The sequence below is a fragment of the Hoplias malabaricus genome, chromosome 8 (assembly GCF_029633855.1).
Source record: "Hoplias malabaricus isolate fHopMal1 chromosome 8, fHopMal1.hap1, whole genome shotgun sequence".
NCBI classification, from domain to species: Eukaryota; Metazoa; Chordata; class Actinopteri; order Characiformes; family Erythrinidae; genus Hoplias; species Hoplias malabaricus.
The window spans coordinates 19,049,879-19,065,003 of NC_089807.1; the positions used below are offsets into that span (position 1 = coordinate 19,049,879).

Consider the following 15,125-nt stretch of genomic DNA (forward strand, 5'->3'; position numbering starts at 1 on the left):
AAAATAAAAAATAGGTCTTGCTTTCCAGTCAAGATGTGTGTATTGTCCTGTGTATCTTCCTGTATAGGGCGGCACTGTGGCCTGGGGTTGTGGGTTCGAGGCCCGCTCCAGATGTCTGTGAGGAGTTTGGTGTGTTCTCCCCAGGACTGCATGGGTTTCCTCCTACAGTCCAAAAACTGGTAGGTGGTAGGTGGATAGGCTACTCATAGGTGTGAGTGTGTGTCGCCCTGTGAAGGACTGGTGCCCCCTCCATCAGTGATGTACAAAGTACACAAACCACGTACTCTATGTACAGATACTCAAGGTAAAATTTTACCCCAGTAAAAGTAGAAGTCATCATTGTAGATCTCCACTTAATTTAAAAAGTACAAAAGTATTTACCTTCAAATGTACTTACGTATCAAGCGGAAAAATACCATGGTGTATTATGGCTCTAATGTCCTATTTTAATTTTTGTAACTATTACATACACCCATGGTGCTGCCCCTCCAAACAAACAGAATGCAGAAATGTAACTTGTCATGTCTAGGCAGACCACAACTACTGTGATTGCTCTGCAGTTGGACAAACATGTTTCAAGTTGCTCAAGTCAACAAGTCCAGAAATATTAAGCCCTTTACACTACACTCACTAAATCGTGCACTTTAAAGATTCGTAAAACTAGTAACACTACACTGTGTACTACATACGGTTGAAGAAGATTAAATTTGGTGGTGTAATTGCAGAGCACAGACTCACAAATATAAACTTTCACAATGTCATAGGACACTAACAAAACATATTTGTAATAATTTAGGAACACTAGGCAAGATTTGGGTATTTTTCTGGTCCTGGGGCTCCTCCTAGTACATTTAACTTTTACAGCACTCTACTGAAATTCGTAGGGAGGGGAAGGGAAGGGGTGGTTTCCTACCTTCCTCCAAAAGTTATATAGAGTTTCTGAGCTGAGAGTAGCAACAGCAGCATCTCTATTACAGGTCAGAGAAGCACAATAATTTTGTAACTTTAATTTTAAGGTTAAAAATATTACACAGTGTTTTTAAGCTCTTTATTTTGTCTACATAGTTGTAGAATATATTTTGAGCTAATTCTTTAGTTCTGAGACACCTGATCCTTAAACAGGCTACCGTTTTGTTATTCTGGCTTTTTACCTGATACTCGTTTGTTTTTTGGACTTGTTAATCTCTCCGTGCTGCTTTTTTGGGTTTGGACCTACTGGTTTTGACCCATTCACGTAATGTGCGTAATAAATCTCCAACTGACTCTCACCCTCGGTGAGTGAATTGTGACATCTAAAGATCTGTAAACTGTGTTTATGAATTAATAGTAATTACTGAACGGTTCTAAGAACTGAAAGTGATTACTTACAGTCTCAAATTCACACACAGTTAAAAAAAACAATGTCTGCCATTAATGTTCTAGATTTTAGGTGGAGAAACACTTTGACTTGTTTTAGTGCAGCGACTGTTCTTTGTCTCCTAGCAACGGTGCCAAGCCACTGTGTCACGTGGAGAGCTGGAACAGGGAGATTTGTTCAGACACCTTACTGTTTTATCCACACATAAACCAAAAGGAACAACGAATTACATTTACTCCGTTACTGTCCACCAATTAACGATGATTTTTTTTACTGTTCACTTTAAGTATTACCTCTAAAAATATATAAATATAAATAAAAAGTAATTTTAAGTATTACCTCTAAAAATATAACAAATTTGTTGGCATCACGATCAGGTACCTTCATGGGTTAAATGTACAGCAGCTTTACAATCCTCGCAATTAAAAAAAAAACATTTACAATAGTGGCTTTGTATTGCACAGTTTTATATTGAGACATTCAGTACTCAAAATCACACTGACAGCACACAAATCTACATGATAATCACACTGTTAGCAGTATACGTACTTTGTTAGGGTTTAAAAGTGAATGCTCAGAAATTCATGAGGAGGTCCCGCTCCTGCACACTGGTGTAGAATGGCTTCCCAAACACAAAGGAATGAAGACCTGCCCGCAGCTTTTCTGCCATGGCCATGACGATATTCAAGTCACCTTCCACAGTCAAGTCCAGGTCAGTCTTCAGATTACGCAGTGATCGGAATGGCTTCCTCCCCTTCTGACTACAACAAGATTATCAACAACACTCTGATCAATGCACTGTTAGTTAAGAATTAATTTCTGTCCTGTCTGACACTAAATCAATAACAGCACTGTGATCAATATCATCAAGAGTTGTATGCTTTATGCCCTGTGGGAGTACAGCATGTGATCTTAATATTGGCGGCCACTAGAAATTCTAATTCCACTCTGACTAAATTCTCTACCATTTTTATATTTGTATGCCGTTCCTTCCCTCGTTTGAGTTCCCATGTTGCATTGCTACCACATTCTCAAATTTGCACTTGAAAATCCTGGAACTTAGAAATTAATATGTCATTGCCATTTACACCTCCTCTCAGAGGAGTCCACCCCACGTAATCACCATCTTCATATCTGCCACCTGCCAGCATACAGTAATTTAGCTTGATTAAGAGGTGCAGCGATGCCTACTCAGTATGTAGGAAAGTAGCTCCCAAGTGTGAGATGTTGCCACCCGCACCACTTTATTTACTTATCTGATCAAATAATGAAGTCAAATCTAATCTGGAAACATTTACTGAATGCCTATGGTCTAATTAATTGTGACATTTCATGTGGATCACTGCATTTCTGGGATAAATTCCCCTGGGAGTTCAGGTGAAACTGATCTATGAATTTTAATTCAATTGTACAAGTTTTTGCAAATATGAGTATAGCATAGCTGTAAAGAGTGAAACACTTGCCATGGCTTTTTCATTTGAAAATATAAAAATTATACCTATTCAGTCTCTAACATTTGCCCCAACAGTTTGTGTGTGTGTGTGTGTGTGTGTGTGTGTGTGTATATATATATATATAAAACAAACAAACAAACAAGCAACAAATAACTACCAAAATTTGAATAAAGCCAAATAACATTATAGCACTATGTGTGATTTTGTGTGTGTGTGAATGTGTCGTTTTTCCAAATCTCTCCTTGCGGCAGTCCATATTAAATAATGAGTGCTTTTGATTTAACAAATTCAGGCAATTAAGGAGAATTTGAACAAAATATTGTTCTTTAAACTCACTCACACCTACTACTTTATAGGGAAAAAATGTACCTTATATTTCTTATATGTTTTATTTTATTTTTTATTTTTTTGTATTTACTGTTATATAAGGGGCCTGGAGGTTGTGGGTTCGATTCCAGCTCCGGGTGACTGTCTGTGAGGAGTTGGTGTGTTCTCCCCGTGTCCGCGTGGGTTTCCTCCGGGTGCTCCGGTTTCCTCCCACAGTCCAAAAACACACATTGCAGGTGGATTGGCGACTCGAAAATGTCCGTAGGTGTGAGTGAATGTGTGTGTGTCTGTGTTGCCCTGTGAAGGACTGGCGTCCCCTCCAGGGTGTATTCCCGCCTTGCGCCCGATGATTCCAGGTAGGCTCTGGACCCCCCGCGACCCATATTGGATAAGCGGTTACAGATAATGGATGGATGGATAGTTTAAATATAATAATTATCTTAGGTGCCTAAGACTTCTGCACAGTACTGTATATAAGCACACAATTTAAAAAATAATTAAATGTTTAAGACAAACTTAGCGGTTTCAGGTTTATTTAAAACTGCTATATTTAGATCAATAATAATAATTTAAAAATCATTTTAAGCACTCAATTAATTGTAGGTTTGGAATAATGTAAAGTTAGAAATGTTTGAAAATGTAGAAAATATAAATTTTGTAAAACTTGAATAACAAATTAATGCAAGGCTCACTGTGGGGACTTCTTACACCAGGTACAAATTCTCTCTTATATGGTATAAAAAAAAACTAACTTTCCAATGTCCCAGTATATGTAATCTAACTCTGCATTGGTTTATGCATCATCATCCTATAAATGATACTTAGATTTAGCGCACACTTGAGTCTACCCTATATCCTACTAATAAGCAGGTATTACAAGATTGAAATTAAAAACACTTTATATAAAATTCAGATGTTTGCTTGCCATTTGCTAACTCTCCAGTCTGTTTGTGTTGAAACTGATGTACTACATTTACAAAGCCCCTGTATATTAGTCTGTATATTAGTAAAAAACACAATTGTAGAGGTTCTCTTTAACCTCTCTTTTATAAAACACTATGGGATGATTCCCAGTTAGGGATTAAGGTCCTGGACTACACAGCATTTTTTTTTCCATTGAAAGGAGGGTATAGTCCAGGACCATGCTTAATCCCTGTCTGGGAAACCAGCTCTATGAGCCTTATGAAAATCCTATGTCCACACACACAGACACACAATATATATGCACACACTTGTAAAAGATGACAGATAATTTGATCTGGTACATGTTGTGTAGATATTTAAATATTTATGACACATACGTCTCATCCTCAATGTATCGAAGAAGTGTCAGAGCCTTCCTGTGCAGGAGGAGGAGAAAGTGGGACAAGAATACACTCCGCAAAGATAGGCCTGGCTTCAGGAGGAAAACCTAAACACACACACACACACACACATGTAAAAGTGCTCATGAAGCAAGTGTGGTGTTACATTTTTAACACTATAGAACCTCTCATATACTCTTTGGTCTGAGAGTCTACTTAAAGTGCCAGCCTACAATTCATGGTATTATTATTGTATCCAAAAAAAAAAAGGAATTGCCCGAGATAAAGAACAGCTCTTACCTCATCTATGAAAGACTTTACCAGTGTGTCCTTGTGCATAACATCCTGAAATATATTCCTAGACAAAAAAGTGTCCAATTACTGTATATTCACAAAAATAAACCAGACATACTGAATTTTCACACACCTGCAAATAGCCACAATTAACAATATAATTACTTTTCAGTTAATTTAAAATGAACCCTATTGTGTAGAAGCTTCAGGCGGCAGACCTGTTTGTGGTTATATGCGCACATATATATTTATTTATATATATATATTTATACTGTTTTAAACAATATGTCAATGTTCAATGCAACAACTCGCTGGTTTGGAACTATATTTTATACAACAAATGTGTTTCTTTACTTCTGAAGACATATTTCTAATTTTGGTTACAATATATTGTTGGTTTCTGGTCGGAGTGGTCAGTGCAAATGTTTTATATCTGTTAGCACCTAATAAGCTGAATATAACATTTTGTGTAAGAATAACATCAGTAAATCACCAATACAAATGCATATTCCATGAAATATTAAACTGCCCATGCATTTTATTTTAATCAAAATGCAACTGAATCATGGCACTCTGATATGTAGGCCAAGCCAAATGAGTGCCTTAGCAACTGTAAGATTCTAAGCCACAGTATTAGTCATACATTAAAAGAGTAAAGAGCAGCTGTATAAGGTCTTTGCGTGGGTTTTTGTGTATAGCATGAGGGTGTCTACAAAACCAATGTCTTGGTGCAATTTCTTTTTTTCATGGGTGTCAGCCAGTCATATTTTTTTAACATCATTAGACAGTGCAGTATCTTGGCAGGTTGTTGTGATGATAAATATAGTTCTCTTGCTGCTCTTGATTAATACAACCATCATAAAGTAATTACAGAAAAATACTGGCTTCTACTAATCAGTAGTTACTTCTTATTATTTCCACTTTTTATCAGCTCTACTAGTTCCTCTAACCTCTCAAGGCAGTAAGGAAAAAACGTATGTATATAATGGCAGCAGCATGTATGAAATATCATACAGATCAGGAGTGAAGGATTCCTGTGCATTGATGAGGTTGTCTGGGCTAATGTCGTCTTCGCTGGCAGCCCTCCAGAGTGCACCGAGTTCAGCTCTCATGTAGCGGCGCTGGTGGTACATGTGCTCATGGCATGGAGGCATCTGCTTCACTGTGTTAATATCCACATCTATGTGGGTAGTCGGATAGGGAGAGTACAGGACCTGCCGGTAGGGCAAAACAAAGCTCCCCGTAGAGTCCTATGTGGGGGGGGGGGAGGAGGGGGAGAACTCAGAAACTCATTTGCACTCTCTAAAAGAGTTCTCTCATCACCATACAATCAAAGTACAAAAAAAAAAACAGAGTTTGTTGGTGTATAGACAGCGTACCTTGAGCAGGCCCTGGACGAACAAGCCAGTGTCATATTTAAAGGAACCATCAGCTTGGCACAGTCGAGAGCACTTCCTCTCAGTGGGAGTGAGGAAGAGGCAAAGCGTGAGGACGATCTGTAAAGGAAAATTAAACCCCACCAGTGACCCAGCTTATGTCACTGAACCATAATTAACATATCAAACAATTTTAATGAGAGTGAGGCAGTAATGCTGAGCAAGTGTTTTTGTCCAAACCTTGTTTACTTTTTCTGGATTGCTGCCAACAACAATAGAGCAGCCACAGGTCTGAAGATGAGAGCTGATGGCTCTGAAACAAAATGGAAATAAAGCAATACATTTGGAGACTGCTTCTATGAGGGGCGTTCAATAGGTTCTTGGTACAGGTATGAAATTTATAGTTTTTATTTTTCTATGTAATCATTCTTAATTTCTGTACATCTGTAGGATCTAGCAATTACCTTTTTGATTCCCTGAATAAAAAAAATCTTTACTTGAAAAATTAAAAATTATTGCCAACATCACAAAATCAAAGCCAAGGTCAATATTGTTTGACAATATTTGATACTGATACGACGTTTTCAATGTAATATTGCTACTAAAACAAACATTTTTTCCGACACCTTTCTTATAAGTAATACAGAAAAAAATATTAAAAATAAATAAATATTCTAATAATAAAAAAAATCATAGGGCATCTCACGATACAATATTATCATTATACATTGCCCACGATAACGATGATATCACAATACTGTGATTCTGTGATACTTGATATATTGCAAGACAGATGCATCAAATCATCTGTGTAATTAGAGAATAAAATACATCAAATACTAGGAATTATGTATATATTGGTGTAAGTTTCACAGAATTTGACAACCAATGTGCAACTAATGGTATACATTAGCTTGCTTGTGTGACACACATTCACTATGGTAATGTTAAATGTGTTCTCAAAAATCTGTTCAGGATGATGACGAACAAGGTGGCAATGCATGTTCGTTGTGTTGCCCATGTACTTTATTAACTAATGTGTTGGGCCACAGAAACTGAGCCACTCTCAATGAGCCGGCCACACTGAGGAAGGCCGTTTTTGTGCCTCGGGGACACAATCACAGGGATATTTTATATTAGAATTGCAACTGAAATAATTCATTGTGACTTATGGTTTACAGTTTTTAATCTGTAAATCATGAGGTGAGAGAGTGATCCAGCATGTGCGCATGGGGTGTGAGTAGGGCTGTCACGGTGAAAGAATTTCCTGTGTGGTGTTTTATCATGGCTCAACACTGCAATATGCAATATTAACTGGCATGAACCGTTCCTTTTGAGGCTGCTTCATGACTCTGTGTTGAGGGAGGCAGGTGGGCTTCATTACATTATTACAGGAACCTAGATGAGATCTTAAATTCAGATTTACCATTTCACAACAACCTTTCTGGCACAGATTTTGCATATTGTCTCAACTGAATTGCCTGGCTCTCCCTTTTCATTGGGTTGAAAGCTGGAATGCTCTCACACTGTCAACGTTGCCTTTGGTTTTGTGACTAGGTTTGCTGACATTGAGTCTATTTTATAAAACAAAGACTGACCCTCAGCCGTTCAGCCGCAGTTCAGATGCCAACAGTTGGGTAAAATAACTTACCTCTTTACCCTTTTTTTATTTATATATTTTTAAAATGTATTTATGGTATTATCGTATTGCGTTTATTGCGACAGCCCTAGCCTGTGTGGGATCAGAATCGTGCTGGTGTTTTATGGAGGACTGAATGAGAGAGTGAGCAAGAATGAGAGAACAGCAGAGGTCGGGGGGAGTAAGTGGGAAAGTGAAAGCAATGTTTTTCTATATAAAGATATCACATCAACATAAATAATTTCAGTGGGCTGTAGGATGGATAGGCGGCACGGTGGCGCAGCAGGTAGTGTCACACAGCTCCAGGGACCTGAAGGTTGTGGGTTCGATTCCCGCTCTGGGTGACTGTCTGTGAGGAGTTGGTGTGTTCTCCCCGTGTCTGCGTGGGTTTCCTCCAGATGCTCCGGTTTCCTCCCACAGTCCAAAAACACGCATTGGTAGGTGGATTGGCGACTCAAAAGTGTCCGTAGGTGTGAGTGAATGTGTTTCTTTGTTGCCCTGTGAAGGACTGGCGCCCCCTCCAGGGTGTATTCCTGCCTTGCGCCCAATGATTCCAGGTAGGCTCTGGACCCACCGCGACCCTGAACTGGATAAGGGTTACAGATAATGAATGAATGTAGGATGGATTTCTTGAAACCCACAGTCACACACAGCGCAATGCAATTTTCACCAAAATATTGTGTTTATCCTAATGGTTCAGTTTTCACAATGATTTCAACAGTACTAATGAACAGAGCTGATGGTTTATATACTCACATAAAGTGTCACTACCTAGAACCATTATCTGCAGCATTAGTTGATTGTATAGATGATTTTACTTTTAGGATTGTATTTATAATTGTACATATTACTTGAAACAACATAAATAATTTACAAACAAAATTATATCTTTAGTTTCTTATTTAATATCTCACAGCATTTGCTTAACACTTACTTGTGCAGGAAGTCCTCATGACAGCTGTCCCCGATGTCATCATCATTCAGTAAAGTGTCTTTGATCTATGACAAATTAAAAATATAGGTGGAATTTTATATTCGGTTTGTTGTAAGAAAAACAATAAAAGGTGATCAGTTAATGAAAGAAGGAAGACTCACATCAACCTCGTCTGGTACACTGTGTGTCTTCATAGACGACAACAGCTCCATGATGGGAACAATCTCAGATGTTAACATAGAAATAATGCTGTATCCCTACAATATAAACAGCATCCATAAACACACACAAGATCAGAAAAATCACAAATTAATAGATTTTAAATCCCTGTACACATTATCATAGGCAGTGGACTTTTAGAACATTGCAGGCTGTCGTTGTTAAATACTATGCCTGTAACTTAGTGGTCACACTACTATTACAGTTGCAGAATAATGTTACATGTGTATTAGGGATGTAAATGATTAACAATATATGAAACACTATCACTTACAAAAAAATGTGCCATATTTGAAAAACAGATATCAGTTGAGCTTTCTGTGACATGCCATGCTGAAAGCAAATTTAGTCTTGTTTGTTAACAACTAATTGTTGAGTAATGATTGTCAGTCAGTGTTCACAAGAATCCAAAATGTGTACACCCCTATACCATTGCAGTCATACAATTAAGGATGAGCTCAGTCCTCTTGTCAAAGTTCTGTTATTCTTCAAAGCCTCTTTGTGGGTTAATTGATCACAAGGGGCAAACACGTAAGTAACATTTTAAAACTCCAACAGCCAGCATATATATAATAAAACTAGTGTTTGCAATTTAAAGTGTCTTTTAAATCAGACTACACCAGATATAAATAAGTGTAATGTGAGGGAATGTTTGAGGCTACAGACCTTCTGCATGCAGATGCGTCCTTTTCGGACAATATGCTTGAGCCTCTCCACACACACACTGTGAAGGGGCAGGTAGAAATTCAGTTCTGACTGGGGCAGAATGATGGACAGGGCGCAGGTATTTTTATCACCTTTCAGTTCCCCATCAAAAATGAGCGAGACGATGATTACTCCTTTCTCAGACAAGACGAAGAACTTGACATCTACAGCGCCGCTCTCAGCACTTCGCAGAATCTCACCATTCAGCGTGTGGTTGGCCAGAAATGTCACCTCCCCATCACTGAGCAATAAAGATCCCTGACCTTTAGGGGCCCAGATGTGCCGGACGCGAGGTCCTAGGATGTTGTCCCAATAAGCAAAAGTGGCAGCTAGTAGAGGACACCATCCTTCCACTGGCACCTCTGTCTTAGCCACAGCTGGAGACTGTGGTGGGCAGGCAGCAGACATGTTGCCTCACACACCCAGTGTATATTCCAGTGTTTTGCTAGCTCTCTCTCTCCCTCTTTCAGCAAGAGTGAGATTCACAGGTGGCACGCTGATAAATAGATTTGTTTACTGCATCTTTTTAGTTCCCCATAGAGAAACCTGTGTGAATAAGGACAGGTCAGACATTAAGACTAACTCACCAACACAGTGATAATTGAGGAGGCCAATCTTATAAATCAACAAGTAAATCATCAGAAATAAAGGTCACGTTGGTGTCAGTTTTCCTTCAAAGCTTACAATTACTGTTTTTCTCCAGCTGCATACAGATCAGTTTTGCTGGCACTGTTCTAGTCAAATACAACAGCTCCAGGAAACGTTATCATATATTATTGAAGAGAAGGGCTGAAATAACAGTGGTCCATCAAGGAAAATAACCAGTTTGTGAGTGACTGGATGAGCAGATGATGCTCTAGAATTAACCAGTTCCCTGTACACATTTTCTTTCCTGTTTTGCACCCAAAGATTACGGATAAACTCCAGATAAACCGCAAACCTGACCAGGATAAAGTGGTACATGAATGAATCATTGGTATATTTTGCTAAATGGAAACAAAAAACAAAGAAATACAAAAAGATAGATTTACATTTACATAAGAATGAAGAACATTTTTTAAACCATTAACAATATTTCTAGGGCTTATATTTTGAAATGTTTGAAAAGTGTCCTTTACACATATAGTGAAGCCTTCTGTTGTATTTTAACAATTTATTTAAAAATTTTAATCATATTGCACATACATGTATGAATTAAAACACATGTTTTTAAATACAGTTATTGTACTGTGATATATTCTGCTGCTATTATTCCATTTTGGAGATCGTACAATTAAAATGCAGTGCCATGAAGCTGAAAAGCATTGCTCTGTAGAAAGAGGGTGTCCCAAAATTTGTCCCAGAATTTTTTCTCCAGTTAAAGGGACTGTTTACAATTGTGTGAACCGCAATTTTCTTTGGTTTGTTTACATACAAAAGCTCTATGTTTGGGGTGGAAAAAATTCCTTTGAACCTTAAGTTTTTAAATTTTATTTTACATTGGTTCTGTGTTTACTTTCATGCAGTTAGCTGTTTCCTGAATTTGGAGATATTTCCACATTAAGTAATTAGAAACAGCAAAATATGTCAATGTTACCCACCTATGGAGCAGGAATAGAACATTATCCTCGGTTCATGCTTTTCAACACTTGTAGTACTCTCTGTTTTCTAAAAACTCCCGATGCCTTTTCACTACTGTGAGCAGAGACACAAAGCCTAGCATACTGGATTGTGACACTGTTTTTTTTTTTTAGCCATTTACTGACCGCACCTGTTAAAATCATGCAAAGAGACATGAGAGCTAGTAAATGGTGAGGAGACATATTCTGATTTTTTTATTACAATCATGAACGCTGCTTTTAACTTGAGGCACACTCCATAGCAGAGACTGTGAACTCGTATGGAGTGTCAGTTCATATTGGGGGGCGGTTAGCATAAAACTCACATAAGCTTTAGCATACCAATCTTAGAACTGTCCGTTATATATCGAGAGCAGAGCAATACTGACAGCAGATATTTATTAGACTTTGGGATTATTTCCATAAGAAGAATTGAGGAGCCCAATTAATTAATTAGAAAAAAACTCAATATTTAGGTTCTCCTGTGGCTTTAAAGAACAGGATGAATGTGGGCTAATAAAGTAGGCAGCAAGGACTATAGTCTGTAATTGAAGAAAATACAAAGCATATGGTTCGTGTAGCTGATGAAAGGCATGCCATTTTAATATTTTGGCAGACTTTGTATATATATATTAAGGTTAGACGTGAGCGAGTTCCTCGCCTTTCGATTTTGATGAACATTTCCGCCATTAAACGCAACTGAAACTACGGGGGGGGGGGGGGTGAGATTTAACCTAAACGTTTATTAGAAACAGGACTATTCGGTGCTAAATACAACTATGAAACAAGAAGTTGAACGCTGACAGCTACTGTGTTGAGGGAGGGATCACCTATTTATTATCTTCCATTATCACACTCTTCTGTGTCACACAGATTAATGTCCCACTGGTAGAATTTGCCATAAGTAACAGACTCGAGTGTTTCTTACCAGTTATCAAATGCTCCAAACACGAACAAAACACCTCTTCCTCAGTTATTCCTGTTGAGGTTCGAGAAGAAGAGCCAGGCGATGTTGGAGAGCTTTGTCAACATCACACTGCCCTCCTGAGGCAGCTCTAAGGGTCAGAGGGTTTTGCTTGAGTTTAATATTTAGCTGCAAATTCCTAAAGTGTACTTTGGTATAATAAGCGCTTTCTGTGCAGACATCCAGGCAGAAACTCATGGGAAGACTGGTTACAATATGTACAGTTGTAAACCCTTCCTTTTGTTATCTATAGATGTATCACTGTAAGTTACACTATTTGACACTAGATGGAGTTGTTCTCCTATTTGTATTTATCAACCCCGTCTTTGTACTCTTTACAGACCACCGTCTAAACCTGCATTTAGTAGTGAGGTATTTTTCGGGTGGACGGCCCGATGGTACCTGATAGGGTCGCTGTCACTCAGCTCCAGGTTTCTGGGATTGTGGGTTCAAACCCCACGTTGGGTCACTCTCTATGAAGAATTTGTTGTGTTTCCACTGTGTCTAAGTGGGTAAGACAAAGGATTTACAGGGACTGAATGAAGGAATGTAGATGATAAATACTACTGCATTGTATATTGCCGCCCTGCACCTAGCCCAACTCATTTAACCCAAACTAGCTCAGGAACCAGAAGGAAATAATGAATCTTGTGTTCTTGAAGCTCCCCTGGGGATCAATAAAGTTTCTTTCTATCTATCTATCTATCTATCTATCTATCTTGAAGCTGTCTTTTGTTTCTCATATAAACCAAGCAAATGACCCTACAAATCTCTCTCTCTTTCTCTCTCTCTCTCTCTCTCCCCCTTCACTCACACACACACGCACACCTCGCTTGGATGGTTATGAATTACTTTTTCATAAAAAAAAAACAGTATTTTTAATAATATATATAGTTAGCTGAACCGAATGTCCTTACAATATCAAAATGTCTTCTTTGGGAACCTACAAACACCCCTACCCTTCCCTACCCACTTAGAATGTAAAGACATCTTCATCCAGCATTGCCAAGTCTTAAGCTGGTTCTGCATTTGTGTGCTTTACTCTTTTACATGAAACTAGCTGTGGTGGTGTGATAAATCAGGGTCTCTGTAGGTAAGGTTCTCTCAGATCATAAGATGTCTAGAAGCAGCATGTTTGAGTTGGTGGGCAACAGGTCCTATTGTGCGCAGTGACTCCTCAGTCATCAGATGATTCCTCTGCGACTCATCAGGCTGACAGTGAGAGGGAACAAGACAGAGAGAGGTATAGGCATTTGGGTTGTCATGGTAACAATAGTGTGCAGCAACGTTAGCAACACTTTTAGGCAGCGCCTAGCAACCGTCTCCATGGCTCTAATGGCCAGGTTACTAGACAACACCACAAAGAAGCATCCGGCCCTATTGGCTCTCTGTCTTTATGGGCGTTGCCTCCAGATTGCTTCATCCTACAAATGTGTTAGAAATACACAGCAACAGCACTTCCAGAGTTGGTTGATTTAGACTGTGAGAATAAAATTATCCAAGCCAATGTGTGTGAAAATATGTGCGTATAAATATTTATGTATATAAGCAATAAAGATAGGTGTCTATACATTCCTGATAAGCCATTGTCATGTTTGGTCTTTACTGAGCCATTACATCTGCCTGAAAGGTTCCCCTCCACCCCACTCATCCTTTTAGCATTCGCTGGTGTGGAAGAGTGGAGATGCATGCATCCTGTGCCACCCTCTCTCACAGGGGAACCAAGGAGGCTATTATTTCTATATTGGCCTCCTAATGCCGAAGGTCTGTTTACACCACATACACAATGTGACTAGCACATTACTGCACCAAGGCTAAAAGCAATGCATTTAATCCAACCGAGTCTGCCCTGGACATAAGTGCAGGCATCTCGTCATAAACCCAGTGAGCTGCTTGAGCTGGCTGTTGTCTGGGACTGGGTAGTGGGTGACTGTGTTCCTGAAGGCTTTAGAAGATATGAGAGAAGCTGTGAGATTTATGGCAGAGGTTCAGCTGGTGACATGTTGATCCTCCAGCCCTCTCTGTTTCTTCTATTTTTATTTGGCAAGCTAATGGGCAAGGCAGGAGGACACTAGGTGTCAGACGGAAAGCTCTGAACTTCCTTTGTTCTTGGTTTAGTGATTTTAGCAGAATGAGAGGCAAGTGGTGTTCCACACCTTGATGATTAACAAAGCCCAGTCTAAATGTCTCAGTCAAAAATGTGAAATATTTGGGAATCACTGTGTAGGCTTCATTGCATGGCTGGTTTTCTAACGTGTTTCATACTGAACATATTTACAGACTGGCCAACCTTACTAATACTAACAGATTAAATATTAATACTAATACTAATGCTAACATAATAATACTAACAGATTATTTATATATATATATATATATATATATATATATATATATATATATATATATATATATATATATATATATATATATAATGTTAATCCAGGTGCATATGGTCCCAGTTTCTGAATGTTTAAGTATTGGCAGCAGCACACAATTCCTATGTTGATGCATCTGTAATAGATGATGTAGATATCCATTTAGCTACAGAATTTAATCTTCTTAATTATTGTTTTGCTGATGCTTTCTGTCCAAACATGTCTCCAGCAGTGCATTTTTCTAAAACAACTGTCCCTGTGCTGAGGGTAATCTAACCAAATCAAACCCATTCTTTGTACAGGAATGATTTGTTTGGATGAAAAGAAGCAGTTTAAACATAATAAGAAATGCTAACATATTAAAGTGTTTGGATTCTGGGACAATTTTCTGTCCAAGAAGAGAATTAATTTCCTTAGACAAACAACCATTATGGAGATCCTTGATGGGTGACAACCCTACTCCTTGCTGTAGCCCATCTGTTGCATTGCACAGACTGTGTTCTGGCGTGACGCTTCATCGATAGACAGTTTTAACCAGCAGAGTCACTTATGGCTGAGAAATTTGGTAGCATACCA

The 15,125-nt window shown here is 38.5% G+C and overlaps 1 protein-coding gene across 2 annotated transcripts; it reads right to left on the bottom strand.

Annotated features, from left to right (window-relative positions):
- Positions 1–1,789: 1,789 nt before the first annotated feature.
- On the bottom strand, positions 1,790–12,292 carry c9orf72 (C9orf72-SMCR8 complex subunit). Of its 2 annotated transcripts, XM_066679132.1 has the most exons (11): positions 12,136–12,292; positions 9,571–10,155; positions 8,847–8,942; positions 8,686–8,750; positions 8,062–8,337; positions 6,353–6,425; positions 6,116–6,232; positions 5,751–5,986; positions 4,743–4,800; positions 4,440–4,549; positions 1,790–2,118 (listed from the first exon to the last, which is right to left on the bottom strand). In XM_066679132.1, exons 2-11 carry the CDS (start codon positions 10,015–10,017, stop codon positions 1,932–1,934), a joined length of 1,665 nt encoding a protein of 554 aa, XP_066535229.1. In that variant the 5' UTR covers positions 10,018–10,155; positions 12,136–12,292; the 3' UTR covers positions 1,790–1,931. The 2 variants fall into 2 exon arrangements, with proteins under 2 accessions (XP_066535229.1, XP_066535230.1); XM_066679133.1 differs by lacking the exon at positions 8,062–8,337 and having other exon boundaries at positions 1,792–2,118; positions 12,136–12,291.
- Between the last annotated feature and the right edge of the window lie 2,833 nt (positions 12,293–15,125).

Excerpts from the sequence above, each read along its gene's own strand:
- c9orf72 (XM_066679132.1), bottom strand. The coding sequence starts at position 10,017 with ATGTCTGCTGCCTGCCCACCACAGTCTCCAGCTGTGGCTAAGACAGAG. Across the intron at positions 5,987-6,115 it reads TCGTCCAGGGCCTGCTCAAG|GACTCTACGGGGAGCTTTGT; the intron begins GTACGCTGTCTA and ends CCCCCCACATAG. Across the intron at positions 2,119-4,439 it reads CGATACATTGAGGATGAGAC|TCAGAAGGGGAGGAAGCCAT; the intron begins GTATGTGTCATA and ends ATCTTGTTGTAG.